The sequence below is a fragment of the Osmerus eperlanus genome, chromosome 8, assembly GCF_963692335.1.
Source record: "Osmerus eperlanus chromosome 8, fOsmEpe2.1, whole genome shotgun sequence".
In the NCBI taxonomy this organism is placed as follows: domain Eukaryota; kingdom Metazoa; phylum Chordata; class Actinopteri; order Osmeriformes; family Osmeridae; genus Osmerus; species Osmerus eperlanus.
In genome coordinates this window covers 14,529,316-14,542,890 of record NC_085025.1, presented here as the reverse complement: position 1 = coordinate 14,542,890, position 13,575 = coordinate 14,529,316, and the positions used below count along the sequence as shown (strand labels likewise).

Sequence of the window (13,575 nt, the reverse complement as noted above, 5' to 3'; positions counted from 1 at the left end):
GAGCCCTGTATGGAGACCTAGACGTGGGTCTCCATACAAAGACCATAGGGATGCTGAGTCCCAGCGCCAGACCCACCCCTGAGCACCTGGACCCTGTGGAGGACATGGAGGTTGCAGATCCACTCCCCTCAGAGGAAAACACACCCCAGCTTGTTTCAGAATCAGGCGGCCTATCATGATGAAGCATGGCAATCAAGCCAATGGGCCAATCAAAGCCAAGCCTGGCCCATGACATCAAATCCGACCCTAGCCTGGCCCATGACATCCAATCAGAGCCAAGACTGGCCCATGACATCCAATCAGAGACAAGACTGGCCCATGCTGTCCAATCATACTCAAACCTGGCCCATGACATCCAATCAGAGACAAGCCTGGCCCATTACATCCAATCAGAACCAAGTTTGGCCCATGTTGTCCAATCAGAGCCATGCCTGTCCCATGACATCCAATCAGAGCCAAGCCTTTCCCTTGATTTCCAATCAGGTCCAATCTTGGTCCAACCCCTCACTTAACCAGTTCAGCAGCTCCACTCAGCAGTACCATCTGCAACATGCCGTGTATGGAGACCTAGACGTGGGTCTCCATTCAAACACCATTCTGAGTCCCTTCTCCCCCTTGAGCACCTGGACCCTGTGGAGGACATGGCGGTGGAGTACTCCTGGCTGATCGGCTCCCCTCACTCCCAGACCTCCAGGCCCAGGAAGAGGAGGAGGGAGGAGAGCATGAGCCTGACCCGGGACCTAGCTGGTTACCCCTCAACAAGAAGAGAAGGTTCTAGAGCCTGGATCTTACCTGGGAGGGTCAGAGACTATAGCAGCCCAGACTACCGCACTGTGGTGGCAGTGATGGTTTGCAGTCATTGCAAACCTCACAGACTTTCGTAGTATAAGTATCTTTGTAGATTTAGGTAAGATTACACGTCTTTATAGATTTCTTTATAAATAAATAAAATGTTACGTAGTGTGTTCAATTGTATTTTTTTGTGTAGAATGAAACACCCCTTTAGACACCCACACACACAGGAAGAAGACAAACCTGGTACCTAATACCAACTGCTTTCCCTTCTCACTTGACAGTCAAAGTTTCCATCTCTCCCCTCTCCTACTGTTCCTCTACAACAACCACTGCAGCCAGTAAGCTGAGGAAGAGATGTCAACATACAGTCTCACACACACACACCCCAGGTGTCATTGTGTGTGAGTGTGTGTGCGTGCGTGTGTCCAATAGAGCGCCCCCTAACCACCCTTCTTCTCTCCTGGCCTACATATCTTCCCCTTGGAGAATAGAACCATCTGAGAGCTACACACACACATAGGATACACACACACATAGGATACACACACAGCTGCGTTTAACAGCCCTGTTTGCTTTGGTTGGAGTGTCCAGCTGGCCTGATGTTGGGACCACAGTGAAGCAGCACATCTCCCATGTTAATGTGGGGATGCTGATGGTGGGAGGGAGAGAAAGAAGGCGGAACAGAGGAAGAAATGGAGGAGTTGTTGGGGAGCTCCACTCAGCTTGTCCTCTGGAGACTGTGGCAGTGACTGTGTGTGTGCGTGTGTGGTCCTCTTCCTCTGTCATTCCAACCACCAGCAGTTGTTAGTTTGACCACTAAGGGACTGGTTGTTACCCCGACCACTATGGGGGCCGTTGTTACCATGATCACCAAGGGGGCAGTTGTTTCCGTGACTACCACAGGGGCAGATGCGTGACCACCATAAAAATGTTATTGTGACTGGAGTCAGGAAGGTAAAACAAGCTGCAGAGCTGCTGACATGAGCCACCACAGACTCCCTTGCATGGCTGGGGAACTTCCCTCTCTCTTGTGTGTGTGTGTGTGTGTGTGTGTGTGTGTGTGTGTGTGTGTGTGTGTGTGGGTCTATGGCCGGTGCCAGGACTGGGTCTCCGGTTAGAAGAGGGTCCCTGGATGGTTCTCTGGATGGGTCACAGGCTGTATCCCAGACTGAGGCCTTGTCTATGACTGGGTGGCTCCCTACCCAGGACTGGGTCCCTGGTTGGGGCTGGGTGACTGGGGCTGAGGCTGGGGTGCATGTTTCCAAACAACACAAAAACAAACTGTACGGGTAGAGATATAGGAGATGAGAAGAAGAGAAACAGATTTGGAGAGTGGGACAACAGAAAGAGGGAGTGGGGGAGTAGAGGAGGAGGGAAAGAGAAGGGCACTGTCCTATGCGGACATGGGTCATTATTTCCACCTGTGTGAGTGGGTGTGCATGTCCTGCCAATGAGGCTAACGCCCTCCTTGGCTGAATAAAGTATTTTTCCCTCACACTCTTTTATGTTTTAACCTTGTGTAGTCTGCACAGACAGGGTTGCCACCAGTCCAATCACAACTTTGGTTTAATTAACTTATAGCCACTGTTATCCAAAGAGAAGTCTAGTACGGGGGTAGATTTGAACCAGCAACCTGTTGATTACAGTCAAGTGCTTTAGCTACTGAGCTATGCCCTCCCCTGGCTTCTAACCCATCACAAAGGAACACATATCCTTGCCTGGTTTCTTCTGGTAAATATGAAGATAATTGGTCATGACAGGGCTGGCTGGCTAGTCTGACTGCTGTAGCCTGACAAGTCTCAGCTCTCCCAGCCTCCCTGCCAGACTCATATTCTGGGTGATTCCTGTACCCTTTAGCCTTCCCGCAAATTACATTTATTCCACCAAAACATTTCCGTGACATACAGGCTACAGTCAGCTGCTAATTGGCCAGCGTGGAGTTCATGGTTATTTAGTCCAAAACAAGACAGAAGAAAACGCCTCAGAATTAGAAAACCAGGGGCCCTTAGCTTTCATCTTCCCATTTCATATACAAGCATACTCAATGAACATTTAAGACAAAGAATAATTCATCTTCATTGCAAAATGGAAAACAATGTGGTCTTGTCAAGCCTTCATGAAATGTGTGTAGGTTATGTCAGAGGCACTTTCAGAGCGAACAAAAGTGGGTTTGTTTATGTATGTGACAGAGATGTCAAAGCAAATTGGGAGAAAAATGAAGATGGAGTGAAAGAGAGAAAATGTGAATGTCATCTCACTCATTTCTCCCTGTATAGACCAAATATTCTAGATAAGAAGACGCCATCTTGTGGTGCAGAGGGAACATGTGCACTTAAGCTTTTTTGTTTGTTTACTGTAATAGGTCAAAGTGGGACCTGCATTGAATGTTCTAAATAGAAGTCCAGAGTCTCACTTTTTGATTGTTGTTCTGTAGCAAAGGACCACCATCAACAAGAGCTTGTGTCTACTCCATCACAGGAAAGCAAGGAGGTGATTATCATTCCTGGAACCACAGAGAAACTGGTTATGGCTAACAGACCAGCCATAATAAAGAAGAACCATATGTAGAAAATATGCCTTGCAAGAGCAAATTTACCTGCAGTACAACAAAAGTGTACACTGTGGAATTGAATTGCCTTTCCCCGGCCTGTCTCCAGTAATACTGGCTGAGTTGGTGTTAGCTAACAGCTAAATCTCATTATGACTAAGTAATTCCTCATGTCAAAACCATAAATAATGAGTTTGTATTAATATCTGGCTAAACTTTTAACACCCAATTACATGGGATTGTATGTTGAAGAATGTTACATAACTGCAGAATGTTACATTGGGTCTTACAGACAACAACAAACTAATGTGTCAATATCTCAGTTCAACTAACTTGAAACCAGCATGGAAATAATTACTTATGTCTGAAATGCTACTAAATGTTTATGTTGCCAACTTGATTTTGCCGTAATCAATTATCCAAAAGAGTAAGCCTGACTGTAACATTTAGCTTTAGGTATACAATGGCAAATCTTATTTCAATGCCCAAACCATGAAAGGATTCATGGGTCTCTGCACACATTCTCTGCACGCTTCACTGAAATATTTGGATGAGAGAAACAATGAATATTTAACAGTTTACATCGACTGAACACAGAACCATCTGACTTCTCTTGTCTGAGAAGAAAAGCTTTATTTGTTGCAGATTTCATGCAGAGGAAGCAAAGGCCTCTCCTTTGTGTTTTGGTTCTTGTTGGCAGCCATGTTTATACAGATGTCAGAGAAGCATGCCCTCACTAACTCCCCCTATAGAACACACTCCTCATGTAGCTTCCTTAAAGGCCTCCAATAGCCTTCTGCAGGACACAACACTGCTTTGGCCCGCTGAGCCGAAGCCAGCCCGATTATGGTTCAACCAAAGATTGAACCTACGGTATTTGCACCAAGATGTCACACTTAACACTTTTGGCTGTCAAGGTAGACAGGGGAACACCCTCCGAAGACCACTGAAAGGAAGAAAGGATTCCTTTTTCCTGTTCACTTTCATCCATTATAATGTAATGTCTCAATAAAGAGCCATACAGAGTCAATACAACCACATGTTAAACAAGGGAACGTTTTATTCTGAATTTGAACATAATCATATCAAATCAAATAGTGAGGGTGAACCTGACTCCAGGGCTTAAAGACGCAGCCGGGATCTGGGGTAGAGGGCAGCAGCGTCGCTCAGGCAAACAATAACAAACCAACAACAACAGGTGTTCCTGTACATACTTAGTGACCATAGATGGACATACTGGTCATAGGGCCATCATATACATTCATTCATAGCATTTCATAAACAGGCATGCAACGGTGTTGATTTGAAGAGTTGAGCGATGATTATGTAGCATAGGACTCAGTCTAACTCCTAGGATCATTGCTGAACCGTTTTCTTTCCGTTGCTAGGGACAGTGAATCTTTTACCTGAATTTCTTTACCGTATCACTGTCATGGCAATGTCCTGGTGGTAGGCTCAGGAAAGTTTGATAGGGAGTTAAGCAGCACGCACGCACACACACATCCCAAGTTGCTATTGGCACAAGTGCTGCTGTGTATATACTGTAGCGAGGAGAGTTTGTATCCATCTATGTACAATGTCAGTGCTGCACTGTCTGAGAGAACAGTGAGAGTACCCAGCAACGTCAGTTAGTAGATGAAGCCGTCTGTCACTAGGATGACACATGACCCCCCCTCTCTCACATGAAGTCATCTGAGTCATTGCCATCCTAAAAAGAAGAGAAAAAAGACGCTGTCAGAATCACACTAATAGATATTCGTCCCTGATCCTTGAAACATGAAAAGTGAACCGCTTGACCATTCATCCACTGCTGAATAGGAGTGTTTGAGTGCTATTCAAACTCACCTCGTTGGTTGTCATGTTGTCACTGTTCATGAGTGAGGAGTAACTCCTGGAAAAAGACAGGAACCAAAATGACAACAAACTCATATGCTTCCTACTACATAGAAATTGAATGAGAAGGACAGCATCTAACTTAGTCCACTTTAGTTTAGTCGTGTTAACTATAAAGACTTGACAAGTTGAGAGAAACCTCAGAGAGCCGACTGCGGCGTCAGATATCCGCAACACGTCTGCTGACTTCCCAGACTCACTTAAGCTCGTCCATCTCTTTTCGCCTTTTCATCTCGTCCTTCTCCTTCTTCTTCAGGTCTTGTATCTGGGCCTTCTTCTCGTTCCTCTCCTCACGGTCTCGGGACTCCTTGTCTGCTGCCAGATCGGGGAACCTCTCGTCTTTGGTCTTCTCCAGCCTGTTGACGATCTCGTTCACCTTCTTCTCCACGGCCACAAGCTTCACCTGGGGCACAAAGTGGTTACAGAACGCCGCCGACACATCAAACACAACATTGTTATTCGTTTGAAAGAAGTTTCTAGACTCATGGGTGAGATGACCGACCTCCTTGTGCCTGTGGAAGCCTATCTGTCCGACGTCCATTTCTCCTGTCTTTTTCAGGTTGGCCCAGGGCGTGTACACAACGTTGATGTTGTTCATCTTGCAGCCTGTGAAACACACCTCTGAATGAACTAGGGGTATTTCTGCGTTCAAACTCGAAACAAGTAACTGGGTGCACTGGAGCGTGACATGCAGCATTGTGCAACTCATAAAGCTACTGTGTCACTTTGTCTTAGTATGTATTACTGCTGTCACATTTTCATACAGTTCATACATATGATGAATATGTATTAGTTCATTACCCTGGATGCTGTTGTTCTTCACCAGCTGTGCACAGTCGATCAGCACCTCCTTGGGAATGTCATCTATCGTCAGTCCCTTTAGTGGAGAAATGGAAGATAAAAGTTGCAGTGTGAATCCAGACATACATCTGCACACCAAATCAAAGCATTGACAGCAGCGATGTCATCTCCCTACCGTAGGCATTCTCAGGTAGACATGGGCCGAGGACAGTTTGTCCACGTGAAACCTGCGGGTGTCATAACACAGTCCTAGCATCAACAGGTGGGTGTGCTGCTTGAGTTTAATGACACCTTGTGGATGAACTCAATACTGCTTGGTGTGTCTGATAGATCAATGTGTACACCTGCCTTGGATGTATGATAATGAAATGTACATGACAACTCAGTATTAATAGACAACACGGTGCTCATTCTATACTATGAGCTACATGGCATCTTACCAGATGTCTTCAGGCCAGCCGTACTTGATTAGGTCTTCATCTGCGGAAAGAAAAAGCAGTTTGAAGTCCACCTGTCAATCTGTGTGTAAATGTTGTTCTACTATACCACTATGCACTCTTATGTAGTGATATATGTGACCAGCAACGCACTTTCGTATTTATCCTTCCCCATGTAGATTGTGTATGGCGGAGACACAACTGAAATGACAAAGAAAGACTGTCATTGGTCAACATGAACACTTGTAGACAGGTCAGCGCAATAAATATACACACGTCTGGAGCCACACAATTACGTTTGGCTTCTATTGTCAATGGAATTTAAGGATGTCGGTCAGATGTCGGTTCAGACCGATTTGCCTAATGATATAAAAAGCTGGCTCCTGTCATGGGCCATCAGGGCATGGACTGTATTTGGCTAGTACTGCACATGACTGACAAATAGCTAAATGGTTTACAACAATAAAACGTAATTGTTTTATTGCAGAGTATAGCAAGATAGCAACGTTGGCCACCTAGCTAGTGGTTTAAGAGACAAGACTAAACTTACCAGCACTCGTAAAATAAAACACCATCCTGCATTAATGTGAGTAACGAAAGAAGCTATCCTAAAACAACATTTAAATCACAGTTAATGTTACAAGATTGTCTAAATCTATATCTAACTTAGTTATTGCCTGATAAAGAGAAATAAAGCACTTCGGCGTGTACAATTCACGGAGGAAGTTGTTGATAGTGGTCTAACGGCTTCCGGGTCACACGTCATACATGACGTAGTGTGCTTTTTTTCAGAGAGGCGCGCGCGGTTCAAAATCTTGTTCCAAACATTCTGATCACATCACAAGAGCAACACAAAGCTCAATTTCGAAAACTTGGACAATAATCGCCGATTCGGTATGTAGTAATTTAGCATGTATGGACAGCAATTTCATTCAGCGGAGCATTGAATTAAAGAGCCTAGTTAGTTTGTTAGCTAGATTAATCCTTCTACTGTGTACGCGCCGCTTAGTTACAGCAAGATAGCTAGCTCTAACGTTAGTTACTCTGGTAAACTTTTCTAAAACAATCGCATAAAGCATTTAAAGCACAGCAATGTTGCCACATTGCCACACAATGAAAACCAGAATTTTTGTTTATTACTAGCAAGTGCAAGCCATTTGCTAGCTATATAGCGCCCGATGTAGGCGAACTCCCGGGAAGTCAGCTCCCGCCAATAATAGTATTGTCAGTATAACAAGTAACATCTAGCTGAACAGTGGTTACCTAGTATTTTGTACAAAGTTAATTAAGTAACTTGACTACCGTAAAGTAATCGTTTAATTGGCATTCAAACGACCTAAAATTACGTTAGTGACGTCTAAATGTTGTCCACTGCACAGGTCAGAAGACTTGGTAAATTATGTTGCCCAAATTAACGGCTGTGAAGAGGAAGCGCTCTTCTCTGGACTCTGAGAGGTGAGAACCAGCCGGCACAGGCACTTTTAACTGAACAAAACACCTTTTGCTGAACCGTTATAGCATATGAGTATTTTCCCTGTGTTCCAGTCTTCCTGCCAAGAGGCCTGTCGACCAGGGCTCTCCCCTCAAGACGTCCCTCAAACTGCCCCAGACCCCAATAAAGAAGGGGCAGATGAAGAACTACACTTCCCCACAGCGCTCCTCCGCTCTCCAGCTCAGAGACTCCCCAGCCCGGTCCCCTCAGAAGGTACCGAAGCTAGCCTCGCCGTTCAATGCAGCGGTGGTGACAGGCTGCTTTTATGGCAAGAAGAAGGCTCTGTACCTAACCCCCCTGGAGAGGAAGATGCTGAAGGAGACCAAGCCACCTCCACAACTTGTATCCAAGGTCACTCCGGACCCTTACGAACTGCCAAAGGTTGCGGATAGGAAGAGGAAGAGAAGGGGGGGAGGCAAAGCCAGGAAGGTGGCTGCCGTCCATGGTGGCAAGACTGGCGTAAAGCAGTGTGCCCCCTACATACCCTCCAACACTAAAGCAGCCAGCGGCACCAAACAGGAGCAGCCCAAGAAAAGCACGACTTTCAACTTCACCGGCAGCCTGACGTCCAAACTGAAGCCAAAGATCTACGTAGGTGCTGCGTTCTTCAGCACAGGCAAGAAACCCACCTCCATGTACAAGAAATCAACCCCCAGATCCACCAAGGAGCCTGCCTCCAAAACGGTGAAAAACAAATCTTCTGTCGTTCTACCCGAAAGAAAACAAGAGACGATCCAGACCCAGAAGAGCTTCTCAGCTGGACACAGCGTCTTGGAGAAGACCTCGGACGAGTCTGTTGTTCCACAGCCTCCGGCTCCGCACACAGACCTGGAAGACTTAGTAGGAGAAGACCTGGTCTCCAGTGAGGCTGTGTCCTCCAGCCCTAAGCCCCAGGAGGATGTGAGCTCCAGTCCCCGGCAGCGGAGCCTGCCCTGTCCAGACACCCTGTCTCCCAGCCGGCTGGCGGAGCGCTACGGCCTGACCAGGGAGGTGAAGATCCTGCTGGAACGCTCTCCGACCCCCTCCAGCCCCGGCCCTGCCACAGACAACAACACACAGGTGGGAGTCGGTGTGGTTGTATGTGTGTGGATAGACAGTGGTTGGCTTGATAGAAAGAGAGCATAAGTAGAGTACAGTTATGGGGGTTGATGTGGGAGAGCATTGATGTTAGGCAAATTGTGTGTGTGTGTGCGTGCGTGCGCGAGTTGATGGAAAGTAAGGTAGAGTACATGTTATGGGGTATGTGGGAGAGCATTGATGATGAGGCCGATTGTGTGTGGGGGTTGAGTATGGGTGGAATGACTGATAAACGGCTCCTTCATCGGTGTGTTTCCCTTCCAGAAGGACTTCCTAACAGAGGCTGGCTCCGACGCAGTGTTCGACCTGGGAGACGTCGGCTCCTCCGCCAGCCCAGCCTCATCTCTCTCTGCTGTCTACCCCATCTTTGGCTCGGCATCCAAGAGGTGGGAGCCTTCTCCAGGTCACACACTGCGAGCTCTGCTCCAGGGGTTACAGCACTTGACTGCGAGAGGTCGCAGGTTCAAATCCTCCCAGTTCTGCACGTCCCTTTCGATAAAAAGAGTGCTAAATCCAAAGAATACATAAATTGGCGGGTTGGGGTGGTGTAATAGAAGAGCCAAAACAGTTTTGTTTTAATGTCAGTATCAACTTTTTGTTGATAAATGCAAGTTATTAAATCGTGTGTCTATTGTTCTTCTAGGTGCCAGATGAAGTCTGGCCTGGCCTCCCCCGTGACCTGCAGCACCCCTACTGGTCCGGTGGGCTCACTGCCCTCAGCTGTCAAGGAGAGGAGCCTTCGGAAGAGAAAGGAGCCCAAGAAACAGGACGACAACCAACTCATTATCGTATGTACAAACAGTATTGTTTGAGTCCATTCATGGGGACTAAGTGTCTGTCCTAACACAAACTGCTGCGTTCCCAAGTCCTAAAAACCACCCCTAATCGTCCCCTATCTTTGCACAGTGCTAACCTGTAGTTGTCTCTTGTGACAACACAACTCTCCATCTCCACCCCTGCCGCAGCACGAGTCCCAGTCCTTCACTGTTCTATAATGACAGACCTCCCCTGTCCTATAGCTCAACACCCAGCCCTCCCCTGTCCTATAGCTCAACACCCAGCCCTCCCGTCCTATAGCTTAACCCTAACCTCTGAATCCTCCTGTCCCAGGATGCGGGTCAGAAGCAGTTCGGGGCAACCACATGTAGCTCCTGTGGGATGATCTACAGCGCTGACAGCCTGGAGGACAACTACCAGCACACCCTGTTCCACCAGCAGCTGCTCGACAGCATGAAGTTTGTGGTACGCCGCCTTCCCCCAACTCCACTCAATTCTGTCTTTTACCATCCTTCTCTCTGTCGTCCCCCCCAGTCCTCCCTCTTTCCTTTAGCCCCTCCTCCTTCCTTCCTTCAGCCCCCCCACACATTTTGAGTGTGCTACTCTTACCCATTGAGATCAATTTCCTCGCCACCATTCTGTCCACCCTCCACATTCTTAACCCCTCCAACCCGTCTCGTCCTGACGCAGGGCTGGAAGAAGGAGAGAGTGGTGGCAGAGTTCTGGGACGGCAAAATCATCCAGGTGCTCCCAGGCGACCCCAAATTCGCAGTCAAGAAGGTGCGTGTGTGTGTGCGCACCACGTGTGTGTGTGATGAATGGTAGATCTCTGAGATCATTTGGGTCTTTGACGTTAACCCTCACCCCCTCTCTCTCCAGGCAGAGCAAGTGCGCCGGCTAGCAGACAGCGAGCTCGGCTTCCAGCAGCTCTCCCTCAGCTCCCCCAGAAAGGCCAAGACCTACCTGTTCATCAACACAGACCGCATGATCGTGGGCTGCCTCGTGGCAGAGCACATCCGCCAGGTACACACACACACACACATCAATCACCATGGCTTCCCTTGTAACTCATGTATTATGGGCTACTTGTGTGGGGGATACGAGCAAGGTAGACCATCCTCATCCTGGCCATCTCAACACCCCTGACCCCCTCACCCCTTTAGTGGCTAGCCCTGCCGAAAGAGGCAGCAATGCAGGTCTGTGATCCCTGTTCTCTTGGTACCCCCCTCCCCCGCAGGCATTCCGGGTCCTGGCAGAGCCGGCCCAGCCCAAGGACATGACCCGGGAGGACTTCATGGAGCCCCACAGGGCCTGGTGCTGCTCCTCCTCCCCGGAGCCGGCCATCCTGGGGGTGAGCCGGGTGTGGGTGTTCAGCCTGGCCCGCCGGAGCGCCATCGCCACCCGTATGCTGGACACCGCCAGGTAAACACACGCCACAGGCTCTGGGGCTGGGTTTAGTTTTGGGAGCTCTCAAAAGCAGAGAATGTTAATATCAACCCCTTCTCCCTCTCTCCACTGTTGTCATGTCCAGGAGCACCTTCACTTACGGCAGCCCCCTGACCAAGGAGGAGATTGCCTTCTCTGACCCCACCCCCGACGGGAAGCTGTTTGCCACTCGGTACTGCAACACCCCAACCTTCTTTGTTTACAACTTTGTCGGCTGAACGTTATGGAGTTCAGGTTTTTAATTTGTAATTTTTTGGACTGTTCGGCAACCTCAGAGGAGTTGGTTTGTATGCATGTTGGTTTACCTCTGGCGGAGAAATACGTCTTGACCTGTGCCTGGTTTGAGTAATTTCAGATAGGTACTTGTTGTTGTTGTCAAAGGACATGTTTGTTTCATGTGTTGAGCTAAAGTTTAAGCTGTACCAACTGATGAAGGTTTGCTATCAGTGTTGAGGGCGATTTTTGTTTTCTACATGTTGTAGTAAAAACAAAGTCCCCTTTTTTATCTTCCTGCTGCTGAAAAGTTGACTGTTCCAAAAGCTACCCTGTATGAGGTTCTGGTCTGTTCAGATGGATGGTATCAGTGTTGAAGTCTAATCTGACCTGCTCTTGCACCCTGTAAATAGTTTGAAATAAAGGTTTTACCTTTTTTTATCCAAGGCAAATGTGTCAATTGAAATTCTTGAATGGAAAATAAAAGTAGTAATAGTTCAAATCATGTTTTATTGCGTTTATATTACAGAAATTGTCATAAGATTTCACAACATGGTTAGAGTGAGAATCCTAATTCGTTTCCACCCCTAAATCTATTTTCACCTGAGATGATCACAGTATGGCAGTGAAGCTTGAAGCTGACCCGTGGTGAGGAGGGCACTCAATTGAGGCTGCATGACAAGGGGGTTTTCATATCCTGCTTTATATCAGATCTTTAGGATGCTTGGTCACTCAAAGTATACAGAGCACTGTAAATGAAAGCAGAGTTCTAGAAGAAATATTCCACACAGAGAACACTATAACATGTATAGGTTTCCACAAGACATTGACATCGGGAGAGATCACCCCAAAATCAAAAATACCTTTTTCCTCTTGTTTCCTATCTAGTTGGTTTTGGTATGAGTTGCCGGGTCTGATATATATACATTTTATATTAAAGGCAGGATAGGCAAGTTTGGTGAACCTAGCAATTTTACCTTGAGTTCGAAAGGATTCAAACCAAAATAATGGGTCAGATGGCTGAGCGGTTAGGGAATCAGGCTATTACAGTTTTTCTCCATTGCTTTGGCTCATTTCACAAAACAGAAATGACATTCTCAAAACAACACCTGCAAACCTCCCACCTCTTATTTTTGCAAAAGTATTTAAAGCTTTGAGAATGTCCTCTTTTTTTCTCGATGAGCCAAAGCAATCGAGAAGGAGCTTTTCATTTTGGGGACACTGACTATATGAGAAAATGATTTGTTTTTGAAGCATGAGTTAACTTTTGGATGAGATATGACATTTTGAAGGTGATTCTGAACTATATAGGCTATTTTGCCAAATGCACTTAGAGCTGTGAGAATGTCATTTCTGTTTCAAGAATTGAGCCAAAGCAATGGAGAAAAACTAATCAGAAGGTTGCCAGTTCGATTCCTGGCTGTGCCTTGGGCAAGGCACTTCACCCTACTTGCCTCGGGGGTATGTCCCTGTACTTACTGTAAGTCGCTCTGGATAAGCGCATCTGCTAAATGACTAAATTTAATGGTTAATTAATCTCTCAAATGGAACTAGATTGGGCTATATTCAAGGCAGACATCTCTATGGCAAATATCTCCAAAACAATAAAGATAGATAAATAGCACTACAGATAAAAAGGAAAATACATATTTTAGATTTTGGGGTGAACTGTCCCATTAATACAAAACAAGAATATGAGACATTTAATACAACAATCAAATGACTTTGACAAAAAACAACATAATACAGGGACTACAGTATGGCTTCACAATTACGTAATTAGGGCAAGCTGGGATCTAGTTCTATAACACTTCCCCTCACGACCAACAGCTTAGTCTATCACTATGACCTCACTGTTCTTGTTACAGACTGATGTATTTGATTCAAGTGCTTGGACAATCTGGGCGGCGGATGGGCGTTTCTTGGCGTCCACCTCTGTGCAGAGGCAGAAGAGCTCCACCATCCTCTGGTAAGCTCCACCCAGGCCGGCTGAGTCCAGAGCAGGCCTGGTGCCCAGTTTCTCGTAGTAGGCATCCTCGTCAAAGTCCTCTTCATCCATAGAGTCATCTGAGAAGGAGGCAGTGAATTCAGAACAT

General features: G+C 46.8%; 3 protein-coding genes and 1 long non-coding RNA gene across 6 annotated transcripts in view; 2 read left to right on the top strand and 2 right to left on the bottom strand.

Annotated features, from left to right (window-relative positions):
- LOC134025001 (uncharacterized) overlaps window positions 1-13,575 on the top strand; it is a 121,829-nt gene that overhangs the window by 59,869 nt on the left and 48,385 nt on the right. The window lies entirely within an intron of this gene.
- pbk (PDZ binding kinase) overlaps window positions 1-13,575 on the bottom strand; it is a 111,422-nt gene that overhangs the window by 93,121 nt on the left and 4,726 nt on the right. Inside the window, exon 7 of one of the 2 annotated variants that reach the window (XR_009930959.1) lies at window positions 13,204-13,546. Coding sequence is in view for 1 of the 2 variants with exons in the window: in XM_062467777.1 (XP_062323761.1) it covers window positions 13,311-13,546 (236 nt within the window). In the remaining variant the exon portion in view is untranslated. Of the gene's footprint in view, window positions 1-13,129; window positions 13,547-13,575 lie in introns of those variants that run through there. The other variant, XM_062467777.1, reaches the window with a different exon arrangement.
- On the bottom strand, window positions 4,386-7,214 carry ccdc25 (coiled-coil domain containing 25). Its single transcript, XM_062467779.1, has 9 exons — window positions 7,025-7,214; window positions 6,628-6,675; window positions 6,478-6,517; window positions 6,213-6,264; window positions 6,038-6,113; window positions 5,739-5,842; window positions 5,437-5,639; window positions 5,189-5,234; window positions 4,386-5,051 (listed from the first exon to the last, which is right to left on the bottom strand). The coding sequence occupies exons 1-9, from the start codon at window positions 7,047-7,049 to the stop codon at window positions 5,022-5,024; spliced, it is 624 nt and encodes a 207-aa protein (XP_062323763.1). The 5' UTR covers window positions 7,050-7,214; the 3' UTR covers window positions 4,386-5,021.
- esco2 (establishment of sister chromatid cohesion N-acetyltransferase 2) lies at window positions 7,226-11,925 on the top strand. 2 transcript variants are annotated; one of them, XM_062467770.1, is made up of 10 exons: window positions 7,226-7,368; window positions 7,854-7,929; window positions 8,020-9,025; window positions 9,311-9,429; window positions 9,687-9,831; window positions 10,154-10,285; window positions 10,511-10,600; window positions 10,700-10,843; window positions 11,058-11,242; window positions 11,352-11,925. In XM_062467770.1, the coding sequence occupies exons 2-10, from the start codon at window positions 7,874-7,876 to the stop codon at window positions 11,482-11,484; spliced, it is 2,010 nt and encodes a 669-aa protein (XP_062323754.1). In that variant the 5' UTR covers window positions 7,226-7,368; window positions 7,854-7,873; the 3' UTR covers window positions 11,485-11,925. The 2 variants fall into 2 exon arrangements, with proteins under 2 accessions (XP_062323754.1, XP_062323753.1); XM_062467769.1 differs by having other exon boundaries at window positions 9,308-9,429.